Source organism: Cataglyphis hispanica, chromosome 4 (assembly GCF_021464435.1).
Source record: "Cataglyphis hispanica isolate Lineage 1 chromosome 4, ULB_Chis1_1.0, whole genome shotgun sequence".
Lineage (NCBI taxonomy): Eukaryota > Metazoa > Arthropoda > Insecta > Hymenoptera > Formicidae > Cataglyphis > Cataglyphis hispanica.
The window spans coordinates 6575092-6588838 of NC_065957.1; the positions used below are offsets into that span (position 1 = coordinate 6575092).

The 13747-nt window shown below is 32.8% G+C and overlaps 1 protein-coding gene across 3 annotated transcripts in view; it reads right to left on the minus strand.

Moving 5' to 3' along the window:
• Positions 1 to 1355: 1355 nt before the first annotated feature.
• LOC126849133 (regulating synaptic membrane exocytosis protein 2) overlaps positions 1356 to 13747 on the minus strand; it is a 67641-nt gene continuing 55249 nt past the window's right edge. For 2 of the 3 annotated variants that reach the window (XR_007687372.1, XR_007687371.1), the window contains 5 exons: positions 12543 to 12759; positions 8694 to 8905; positions 8494 to 8633; positions 7319 to 8394; positions 1356 to 6188 (listed from right to left, as the gene is read on the minus strand). Coding sequence is in view for 1 of the 3 variants with exons in the window: in XM_050590713.1 (XP_050446670.1) it covers positions 6186 to 6188; positions 8260 to 8394; positions 8494 to 8633; positions 8694 to 8905; positions 12543 to 12759 (707 nt within the window). In the remaining 2 variants the exon portion in view is untranslated. The remainder of the gene's footprint in view (positions 6189 to 7318; positions 8395 to 8493; positions 8634 to 8693; positions 8906 to 12542; positions 12760 to 13747) is intronic. The other variant, XM_050590713.1, reaches the window with a different exon arrangement.

A 13747-nucleotide genomic window follows, 5' to 3' on the forward strand; every position in this document is an offset into this window, starting at 1 on the left:
GGGATCCCTGAGTCTTGCACCCCCGGCGTCGGGGCCGAGCTCGGCTAATCTGACTTTGATTAAACTTTTAGCGACACCGAAAAGGGTGCCGGGCCGATAGAAACTCGCACAAATATGTGCGCATGCATGTGTACGTGTGTATTACGAAACGATGTGTAAGTCGATTTTTATTACGTTCCATCGCATATATTATAGCAGGCTATCCGACGCGCGCGCGCGGTTAATGGGTTTATCGACGCCGCGGGATTACAACGATAAAGTTTTCCGATGTACCGAAAATTGCATTCGACATGCCATTCCTTCATCGCGCTTCTTCGCATTCGAAGAGTTTTTGCAATGCATTAAGGCCAGATAATATCCGATGCAAAATGTACTTTGCATCGATATGCTATCTTTTAAAGTGTATTACATACAAAGTTTGTCAGTTTTTTTTTCTTTTTTGCAGCATACACATATAAATACACACATACATGTGCAATCTTAACTATTGTTGCAGATATAGTTTAAGTACAATTGTAGCATATAAAAGGATATATATTTTACTAATCTTACTAGTTCCAGTTTTTATGTTAATTTTTAAAACTATATTTCTCATTCTCAGACAATAGACATTCATCTCATCACATCGTGTCGTGAATATAAATATTGAGGTTACTCACTTTAAGTGGATATACGTCGTGGTCCAACGCGCGATTAGTTGTCCTGCATCGAAAGGATATGAAGTTTGAAGTTCGAGTATAATGTTATCGCAATTTCACTAGTACTACGCATAATTTTGATATATTTATATTTATATGATATATATGATATATATTTTATATTATTTTATAAATCGTGTTGTGCGTGTCGCGCGCGAATCATCTTTAGAATTACTAGCTCTCTCTGCTGTCGATTCAACGAACTAGTTAGTACTACGTCAAGTATACCAATATACGTTATATATCATATCAAAACACTAATTTTATTATCGATAATAGAAAAAGTTTTTCATATTTTATTAAATTTTTTCAAAAAATTTAAAATTTATAGTAAAACTTGTTAGAGATTATAAAATAATAACAATAATAATTACAAAATAAAAAGATTTGGCTTTAAACAGAAAAATATTTTATGAATTGTCATGTATTTTTTTATTTATATAAATAAAAAGAAGCGATTTATTAGTTCTTTATAAAAAAAAGAATTGAATTAGTTTTTATATAGAGATACATTTTTATTGACTAATAAAAACAATATAAAGTTCTTATCAGCTTTTCAACATATTAAGAAAATTCCGATAATTTTACATAAATTTACGGCTTTTTATTATAAAGAATAAAAGCAACTGTGACATGAAAGGTGATCAAAACGCAGTGAAATCATTGAATCACTTTATTGTCACACGCCATCTCTGGCATCGGGGGTATCTTTTATCAGATATATGATACTGGATACAGTCACTAACGTTTTATACTTAAATCATCTCGCAATCTCCAACCGCGAACTCCGTGAATGAAGCGACAGCTTTTAGAGCAATCAGCGGTTGATCGCACGCAGTGTGGAGAAAAAATGGATATTATAGTTAAAAAAAATAAAAAATAAAAATATAACATTTATATTGTGCAATGTTTACTTCGAATCAAATCGGATTTCTTCGATGTTTTCGAAAGCGAGAGTGGAACAAAGGTTCACGGAGTTCTCAGCCGAGATTTCACCGAAATGTCGTCTAAACATACTGCTTAAATTCTTTCGTCCTTTCGTAATTTATGCTTTTTGTCTTTCTTTTGTTCAACGAAAAATGATACATCTTCTTTAACGCCCGCTCTTTCGTTTTTTAAACACGTTCTCTTTCTTTTTCTCTTTCTCTCTCATTCTCTCTATTTTTCGTTCTGCGTTTCTCTCTCTCTCTCTTTCTCTCTCACACACACTCTCCCTCCCTCCCTCCCTCTCTCTCTCTCTTTCTCACTCCCTGTCGTATTTTTTAGAGAAATAAATTCAAACACGTATGATAAAATTATAGAAATGTACGAGTCCCGTCGCGCTCGCTTGCGTCTTTAGCGTCTTTTTCTCTTTTTTTATTTAATAGTAAAACGCACGCGCGCATTATCTTACGACCGACTCATACTCGTTCTAAAAAATATCGATTGATATTAAAGAAAAACAATTCGTTACTTCAACTAGAAATCATGCATTTGAAAAGAATTTAATCAGAATGCCCGATAATTAATGCGTGTGCGTAACAACGCACTTTTCAAAATAATGACACACAATCTGACCATAAGGTTTTTCAAGATTTGTCCAAAATATACGGATCGGAAATACGAGTCGTTCGTGAGCTCATGATACAAGAATTACAGAATCACCTAAGCTACGTGATGGACTTCTTTCTATGAGAATAGTTGATCATTCATTTCTCAGCTCGCGGTCTCGTTTACGACAATTCCACTGTCCCTTTTCGCATTTTCATACACACTTTCACTCTCACATTTTCTCTTCAATCTCGCTTATACGTCCGACACATACATATATATACACACCCTATTGTATTTTATTGTAAACCTAAATTGGCTCTCTAAATTTGACAAAAGTGGTACCCCTTGGCTCTCAGGCATTTTCATCGGTAATTAATGTTCTTTCACTTTTATTATGTTCTTTTTTGCTAGATCTTGTGTTCTCTCACGATTTTTTCTTTTTTTCATGTTCCAATCTTTGTTAGCTTCTACTATTCATATCGATATATTCGGGGTTTCACCCCGTACTTTTTCATTGAGTTAATTAATAATATATATAGGTACAAAGTCGAATAATAATTTGTGTTTCGTAGTTTAATATTATGTATATGTGATTTTCACGGTACGCGTGTCCGATCCTAGAATTGAGCATGCCTATATACAGATGGGCATGGCAAGAATAGAAATCGACGTGTATTTCTTCGAGCTGTTTCTTTTGGCAAATCAACATCCTCGTCGTCCAAATCGATATGATCATAAATGTACAAATTTATTTGATATTATTACTGTAAAGAATATTTGCGACGCAAAGACCAATTACGTTACTTTCGTTAGTCTCTTAAATTTTTATGACCTGTAAATGCCCGTGAGATTTTTACTGATTCGGAAAATGTATCACATATCTTATCATTATATTCTACTGCAATGCATGCGTAAACACGTAATCAATTACATGGTTTCACTCAATCGCTTGCATAAATGTGCAGTCTTTATCAATTTTTCATATTATACAAAAATGTTATAATTTCTCTCAACTCTAAAAGCAAAATTTATTTAATCTGCAATAGTTATCTGTAATATTTACTTTGAAATTTATTGATCATTTTATTAATCAAAAACGCAAGATTGGGCATAAGAAACAGCTTACGAAGAGACAAGAGCGTCGAATTAATTTCGCGAAGAATCTTACAGCCGTCTCTGTATAAACGGCGCATTACAAACTGAAGAGTTATGTTAGTAGTGATAATAGTAGTCTTGTATATTTTATCAATTAACTATTACAGAATTATATTTGTGTATTACGTCATCATTGTCCCACAATCTTGATAAATCCGTGCATTCGCAAAATATGTACTTAGAAATGAGCTTATATAGTAATATTTTTTTTTTTACGATACTTTACATATACATTTCTTCAGATCAGAACCCTACTTTTTGTCTTTGTTTTTTCACGAGTAAAAAAGCTTCTTTCTCTTGCCGTATGTCTCTATTTTAAGCATGTTATAGATATGATAAGATACCACCGCTCCTCTATATAATTCTTTCATTCCCTAAAACTCTCGATCGATCTGCCGAGTTGCGAGAAAAATTACGTTATCTAGAATTTATATTCGTGAACATTCGGATTATCGATGACGCACCTGCATGATTCGTCTGTAAATCAATGATACTTCTTTCATCCTTCTCAAACTCTAAGCTAAATCTTACGTTGTACCTCGCTTAACGACGGATGCATGTATTTCGATGGCAATTCGATATAATCTCAGCACGCGTATCAAACATCGCGCTTACATTATCCGGTCTTAATTCAAAAAACGCGCATTGTGGATCGCGTAGAAATAGTCGTACAGTATCGAAGAGCGAAAATGCGAGTGTGAATGAGACAATCGTTTCAAGTTGTAAAGCAAGATATTATACTTGGTCAATTATTATAAGAATTGTGATAAGAGACGTTGACATTGCAGTCAGTTAATCTTATGACTTTAATCACTCAAGAAATGTGACATGAATCATTCCGAATAAAAATTCTCTGCGTTCAAACCTATATTTCGAGCGAATTATGTGTGTTATCGGTAAATCGGAGACTTACAAAAATATACGTAATATAGTCGCTTGAAGCTACTGCATTTCCATTTATCAAAGTTTTGTCAGTAATATCCAAGGAGTACCTTCCATACAATTATAATAATTGATAATTTCAAAGCAAGTTACATAAAGAAAGATCACTATGTGAAAAATTAATAAGATATACATAGAGAAAATTTGCGCAGCAATCTTTCCGATTTAGTATTGTTTAATGTTTAACATATTAATTTGCAAAAGCAAATGCAATATAAATACCGACGCAAAACGAAATATGCTGCTTTAAAAATATTGAAAACTCGCTTCTCTTCGCACAGATATTCCTTTTCGTTCTTTCCAATTTCTTCTCATAATTAAGTTGAAACGTTTGTCTTGTACATGGAGTTTACACACACCATACCTTAAATGCTTGACAGAAAATAATTCTTTCTCTCTCTCTCTCTCTTTTACTCTCTATGACTCTCGCAATCTCTCAATTTCTCTTTCGCTCTCTCTCTTTCTTTCTATTTCTCTTTCAGGGCACAAATGTAATTATTTACTAATTCACAGCAGACGCTTCACGTGCATGTGCATACTCGCTGAATATATCTTCGCGAGTGTTTAACATACGCATGAAGAAAGATCGAACACATAGTACGATAATCAAGATATATAAAATTAATGGCAAGCGTTTACGCATTTCTTACAGAGATTTACAAAGCCTCTTAAATATTTAATGTGGCGATCACTGCTTCTTTTTTTTTGTACAAAAGCAGTAAGAAAAACAATATTTGCCGCGATGCCGCGTTCAGTTTACACGAGTTATATGGGCGGTTCGTTTTAATTTGTTTCGAAAACTCTGGTTTTTATGTAATATTAAATAAAATTTTTAAATAAGATTCTTTGAAAACAAAGCTAATTTATAATTTGTTTGAATATAACTTCTTTATATCCCGGTTTCCTCGAGATTGCTAATTTCACAAAAGCCAAACATAGATATCATAGGAATCGATTTATCAGTCTGCTTATTTGAAAAATGTGGTACTATATAACACTTGCTTCACATTTTTATATTATAATGGTTATGTCATTTTAGACAAGTTTAAACAGAGCTTCATTTTAAAGAGCCTAAAAAGCTGATTAACGTACATAGCGAGTACGGTGACAGACAAATGTTATTATAAAAAAAGAATAAATTATGTGATTAAAATTAAATTGTTAATTAAAATTGTATCATCGTACACTCTATACTTATTCCAAATTAAGCTAATTTAAAAAAAATTAAATCAGATCAAAGTTATCTAATTAATAAAGAAAGCACGGAAAAATTATAATGATGATTGTATATTGGGAAACGATAAATCAACGAGAATATAACGCAAACATCGTCATTATCCATTCAAACCTGCGCACACATATATATCACATCCACAATTTCATATAGTTATTACATTATTTACATTAAATTATATATATATATATATATATATATATATATATATATATATATATGCTCTGACCGTGACATTTTTGACTAAAAATTTGACAACGATAAAATGTCTTTTAGCCGACCGTTTCGGAGATCGGTATTTATAGTACTTGAACTGTTCTAAAATTATATACAAAGTTTGGAAACGTCTTCCATAAGCATATATAGTATATTTATATACTTGTTCTCTCTCGTAACATTTTAAATCATTCTCGTAAGTTGATTAAATGAAGTTCATAGATCGCGCATCGCTTCATTTTTTACAGTACTTATTAATCTCTTTAATCACTTAACCACATACATACATTTAGATTCACTAAAAACAAGCGTCATTGTGTAATTGTTTGTATTCACATATTATTTATCTAGTACACCACCACATTTGAGTTCACATCTATCCCGAATCTGCTTGAGTTGATTAGTTTTCACTGTAAATAAAATAAACAAATATATTACTAATTGTTGTATACATATATTATTACTAATTTATCACATGAAATATTGAATAATAAAGATTCTGTGTGATATTTATTCAAATATTATTATTGCATATATATACATATATATATATATATATATATATATATAAATTTTATATTAAATAAAGCCAAAAAAATTAACGGATATACATATAATCAATTTTTTTGGCACCAATTAATATGTAAAATTGATTAACATTTTAAGAACACGTCGAAAAAATATACAAGAGGATATATAGGACTCCGAATACGGCACAAAACTTACCTTTGCTTATACTTTCGCATTTTTTGATATCGATAAAGATTCAAGCTATAAATATATTAAAAACTATCACGACTTACTATGTATTTAGAAGGAAAAATGAAATCATTAGGAAAAATGCAATGTTGTACAAAGTTGGAAATTATTATGTGATATGTACCAAGCAATATATCAGGTTTAAAATAGTTCCTATGTGTGGACAAGTGTGGAAAAACATTAAAGATGCAAGTTCAAAAATTGCGTTTAAGGATTAATGAAAAAAATGGAACTTTCTCACGTCGAATCAAATTTCGGAGGCATATCACGTGTATACAAGTTTGGAAAAGTAACAATCGATACAGATAAAATGCGAGGCAACGAAGTACATCGAGCGCGCATGATAACGTAATCTTACATCGTTCATTGGTTATCTGGACTCTACGTCGACTACTTCGAAGCCGCATAGAATTATTTTTATATTTATATATAATAGATATAATAAATATATTACTTTATATATAATAGAACAGGCATTTTTAAATAGAAGAGGAGATTTTTATACAAAACGTAATGGAAATGGAAAGAAGATATTGGCAACAACAAATGTGTGTCAAGATTTTACATGGGTACTTGAGATAATTTAATTGAAAAACATTAATTAATAAACATGCTTAACGTATGAGCAATATTCGATTATCAACGCGATATATATCGCGAACACAAAAATATTTATAATTGTCATCGCGATAGATTGCAATCGTATCATATGGTTCATATGTACCCACGTTAAATCATTGTCCAACTATCTACGAACGATGCCTTGATTCTCAGTGCGTACCTAAAAACTATCTGGCGCTCCGGGAACACATGGCTGGCTACGTCTACATCTAGTCCTACATACAGACTAGTGGCTCGTCTGATATGCCGTACATGATATGTGATGTACTAGTGGTGTTTCTAGAAAGACATGTCCTCTCCCGTACGTTTTTTCACACTCTTTTCTCGCATCGTTTATGCGTTATCTTTCAATTTCTTCTCTTTGTTTCTCTTTCTCTCTCCCTCTCCCGCGAAATCATCTATATTATCCGTACAATGTATTTATTTCGTGTATACTGCATTTCACGTTAAACTGACTTTACCGTATTCAGAGCCAAACGTCACTCGTTAAATAGTCTTAAATAAGCTTCGAAATTTAATGTAGCTTATGAGAGAAATGCGCGTACGTATTTAAAATTCTTTTCAAACATTTTTTTGTTGTTGTCACCGAAAGAATGGTAATATTATGATACGATAGAGAATTATATTTATGATGCTATCCTCGACTCTTTTCCACGGTAAATATAATAATAATCTTAAATAGTTATTTAACTCCAAATATACTTTACATTTGATGCTACATCATAATATCATCAAACGATGATTTTCCGCATGTCATTTAAGATGTTAAAAATGTTTACAATTTTCACTTTCAATCTCTCTAATTGTTTATCAGTAAATATGATACTACCTTATATACATCGAGACTCGTGCATTTCGGTATCCTATTAAAATAGTGGAAGCGACTATAGGTGCACCGCGAGATAGGAGCTCGAACTCAATCTAGTGTTTTTGCTCTACTTTGCGCTACTGTAAGAAACTCAAACATCTCCTCGTTAAATACATGTGTGAAAGGAATTATTTTGGTACGTTCTTCGGACAGTCATTCTTTTAGATTTTAAAAGAATCGAGAGACGTGGCCGAAGATCGACGGGACAAAGCAAGGGATGGAGCTCCACTGACCAGGGCTTGGGTGTCAAACAGCTTGTACCATCCGAACACCATCTGATTGAGGTCCAGTTCATCCAATACGATCTGTGCAATGCCCATGAACACTTTTTTCCCTTCTATCCGACCGTAGTCGCCCCACACCGTCACCTGAAACGTCACCACGATATACGATAGAATCATAATCAAACATACATGCGTCTAAAAACACATGCATTATAAAAAAATTAATAATTATTGAAAACATACCTGTAATATGCAGCCCCGACAGTTTTCCTTGAAAGCTAACAATTGTTGATAGAACGGATCTAACGTTTTTCTGGCCATCATGGTTTTCGCTTTCTCTATGCATCTTTTACCGTTCACTAGGTACAGTTTTACATAAGGAGCTGGAATAAAAAAATCATCAGCACTTGTTCATCGGGCATTATATATTCAAAATAACTTACCTGGTATTGCTTTGCTGCCTTGCTTCGCTTTAAGATCTTTGGCACGTATGACCTCTACTTCCAGATAACCCTTCGTGTGGCTCAATGACAGTTGAATCTCTCCGAGGCAACGGGCACCGAGCGCCTGCCTCCCGACCACTTGGCCCGGTCCAAGATCTTCGATGAAATCTCTCAACTGCCCTTCGCCTGCCATCCGCAGACTCGGAGACCAGCTGCGGTTTTCAAAATTATATATTTAGCAAAGATACGCGACTCCTTTATTTTGGAATAAAACGGAAAATATATGATTCGATAAAAAAAAAACGCTTGAAGAAAGTAAAAGAACACGTCGAGAAAGAATGAAAAATCTGTGCTCACAATGCTTATCGTACGAGTAATGGAAATTGAAACTGTATTTTATGAGTTTTATATCCTTTTTCCATTCTCTTGCTCGCACGTGAACTTTATCGATCTAACATGAACGCGCCGTAATCTCTAATGAATAAAGCGCGAAAACTGCAAGCCGAAAATCAGAGTATTATTTGAAAAAACCGAGATGCAAAGAAAAATGTGAGGAATATAAAAATCATAAACAAAAAAATTTATTATTTCGCAAGAGCGAGGGACAATTCTCGCAAGCCTTCGACGAAAGTTGTAAAAGAGAGAGAACACACCTCATTCAGTTTGAGAAAAGAAGAACTCACGCTGAAAGTGTAGTGTTGGTGTATGTAGTGTAATAAATATATATCATATATACATGGAAAAAGATTTTATATATATATATATATATATATATATATATATATATATATATAAGTTTAAAAACATACCAGATTATTAATGCATGCATTTTAATCTAAATACAGCGAGAAAAGAGAGAGAGAAAGATATAAATATGATTTTTTTAAATAATTATAAATAACAGTAATCAGTCTGCTTCAATATGATTAATCAATCTTGCAAAAATATATAAATGAAATAATCGATTAGAAAACTACTATTGTACAATAATTCTTACAATATTTAACAATTTTAGTACATGACTGATTACTGTTTCGTTGCTCCAAACTATATTTATCTACTTAACATGCTTCACTAGAATCTTGAGAAAAAAATGAAAGAATTAATTAAAAAAGTTATATTAACTTACACTTTTACTTGTCGTGGATATGCTACGCGTCGTTGAGAAGATTCGCGTTATTAACGCTAAGCGAAAATTTTTAACACAATTTCTATTATAAATATAGACATATCCATATATATTGAGTGTACATGATCATATATTTGCATAAAACTGTCATTAATCTAACTACAAACTATACTTAGAGATTAGATTTTCTTTGTAATACCTTTGCATTAAAAACAATTGTAGATTTCTTTCGATTGCAGAATAGTCGGACCTTTTGCGTTAATGGTCAATCAATGACAAATATATTGCTACTGTATAATGATTTTAATATTATGACATCGTTACTTAATCTATATTTAAAGTGTCGGACAAATATGAAAAGAAAGAGTTGACACACCCGATTGCAGCCGATTACTTTCTCCGAGATTTCACGACCATAATTAGGATACAAAAATATCGCTGCCAAGAATAATAAATTATCAAAATTATTATTCGTAAACGTCGTGTGCCGAACCGACAAAACATTTTGCGAAATACGATTACATTCTGTAATTTACACGTAGATATACGTCTACACATTTAATCTATTTTAATTCTCGCTCGTTTTCTCGATCCGGCGTGTATACTCTAAAAGATACACCGCTTTCAAATACCTATTCTACGATATATCACAAAACACACTTTATGAAAATGGTAAGACAGAGAGATCCATAAGACAGGGGGAAGGGCTGCTTTCCGAGGAACACACTCATGTCGATCTCACAATAGATAGTACCTATTATATAAAATACAATAAATCGTATGGAAGTATGTGAAAATCATCAAGGAAAACGATCCTCCGCAAAGACATTCCTGGGTGATATTCACACCTGCTTACCATGTGGATAGAGAATAAAGACTCCGCGACAACGATCACACTCTGACATAAATATATATGTATATATATATATATATATATATATATATATATATATATATATATATAATAAATACAAAAATGCGTGTATGTATGTGCAACGGTGCCTTGAGGTAATGCGATACAATCATTTGCCACACAATCAAGCAATTAAAGCCAAGACGACAATAACACCGATAATGGACGATAATATTTTTTATGGGCGTTTCTGTTTTGTGGAGCACAAAGGAGCACACTCAGGAATGAAAGAATTTTCGTAAGGAAGCATAAAAAAGTGGACGGAAAAAGATACAGTGAAATATAAAACTTACGTCAGTCAATTCGTCGAAGACTATACTTTAATACATACTTCTTCCTCGCATTATAAAACCGACATAAAAAAAACCGTATAATACAAAGACTACTAACGTAAGGAAAAGATACTGCATCTCATAAAATTCAACTCTGATTATATAAATTATTACTTGTCACATCATAAACTCAATAAGGTTATAAGAGAGAAAAAGGAAGAGAAAATAAATAAAATATGCGGCAATACAAAATATCTTATTCTAAAATAAATAAGACATGATTATATAATGTACCATTTTTAAATATACAAGTTTCTAATTTTTATACATGATTTATGAGAATCGAAAAGTATGGTTAAAGAAAATTGTAGAGGTAGAACAAATAATTGAATTACTGAATACAAATACTGATAGAAATCAAGGAGACATGAAAAAAGCGTATGGCCATATAATTACATAATTCAAATTATGGATACATATTGATAATGCATCTTCAATCACATGAAGATGTAATAATTAATCTGAAGTGTTTTCACGATTTTCTGTGTAGATAGATCTTACAAGGAGAGTAAGAGAAATGGATGCACGTGATTATTCTTTGTCTATAACTAAGATAGCCTCATACAATAACAATAACATTTTTAATAATTAATAATAATCCTAGAATAATTATTTCAACGGCATTCATTCGGATAATATGATTAATAAGAATGAAAATAAATTTTTTAACCAACAGTTCTATGAATGACAAAGAATAACTCCTCATTGATTGAAGAATGAAAAGACAATAAACTCACATGTACATTGACAGACGAGAAGCAATGCACTGCGAGCTGTAAGTTTTAAAATAATGAAAAAACTCATTTACTAAACGAAATTAAAAAACAGATATTCGTTGAGATGCTGACGTTAAAAATAAGCGTTATATTCAACGTTCGACATTATCGCTCGTGAGTCTTTTTAAAATTTAACATACACAAAATATATTTAAATATTATAAATTATGTATTTAAATATTAGATTTCGTATATACTAACAATTTTTTTAAATATTTTTTTAAACATATTTCAATAAGCTAATGTATAATATTACTCTAATAAAAGATTAATTTAATAGAATAATTATATAAAATACATACAAAATAGAAGACTATATGTTCTAAACAAAACTCGCGTTACTCCTACTCTAAGATAATTTCATTATTCTTTTGATACTAGATATATTATAAATAAACTCACACATCTTCTAACAACCATTTTATACAACTTACAGCTCATCTCGTTTAGTCAAAATGCACGCGGCCTATAGAGGAGCAGAATATAAATGGAACTGATAAATCTCAGAGCAGTCTCAGGATGAATAGCAGAGATGACAGAAAGGACAGATAGAAAAGAGGGAATAGATAGAAAGACAGAGAAAGAGCGAGAACAAAAGAGAGAAAAGAGAGAGAGAGAGAGAGAGAGACAGTGTATGTATCAGGAATCTCGCGTTTCCGTTTGCAGAATTTGTCGCCACAGGTGGGGTCCACTACTTACGAGCTTCCTTCGGAACTAGAGATCGAGTTGAGACTTCCGGCGGTATCGCTGGCTGCCGATCCCGCCTGTTTGCTGTCAAAGCGCTGATAGGTCGGCATGATCTCCTCGGATCGTTGTATGCTGCTCGGCGTGCTGTTGCGCTTCCGGCTCGCTAAACCGGCACCGCGTGCCACGGCGCCGCCGCCGCCGCCGCCACCGATGATCATCCCGCCGCACTCTGCGTTGTAAAACCAAACAAGAAATACCGCTAAACTATTGTCTTTCACTAAATACACCGCCGGTATACAGCCGCAGCAGCTGCCTCGTCCAGGTATCCAAGGGGGTTGCCGAATGGGCATCTTTAATTAACGTGCAGCGTCTCCGCACGTGCAATGACGGAATCGCAGAATACGGATGATTTCAACATGTAAGATATGTATCTGTTAAACTACCTCTCTCTTTCTTCCCCTCTCCTTTTCTCTCTCTCTGTCTCTTTTTCTTTCTCTTTCGCACAAACTTTTTTTCCCTCTTTTTGCTCTCTCACTTATTTTCGCCTTATATTCTGTTCGCTTTTTTAAATCAGTCTAATGATCAGTGATAAAATGCAAAGAGGTCTTTGAAAAATGAGATCTTACAACCGAAAAAATAAGGAAAAGGAGTGTGAAAATATATCGAAGTGATGTGATATTTGGAGCGAAATGCAACGAGATAACATCGCGCGGGCACACATTTGCATTTGACATCAAAACAAAAAAATATGCTTAATCTTAAAGTATCCTATATATGTAAAAATTTAAATTCTCTGACGTCCGTCACAAATAATAACGATAGCGTTTGCATGAATCGTAACAGAACTCTTTTTAGCATCATAAGACACAATCAATAAAATGACTCTCTATGAAAAAGAGAAATTTTATTATCGATGATCTAGTAAGAATTTGTTTGAATAACCCTTACGGAGTCCTTAACGGTTTCAGAAGCGTAAATAAGTGGGACCTTCTCTCTTTGTCGCGCGTGATATCTTCATCTTATTAACTCACGCAGGCTCTATCGAGACTAAATTTAATCGTAACTACGTCAGAAAATCACTAGTACGCTGCATATAAAATTTAATCAGCGGCAATTCTAAAAAACTTGCTTAATATGTATATATACATCTATTATTAAATAAATTTTATAGATTTTCCGGACCTCTTAAATACACACAGACAATTATATACATAGAT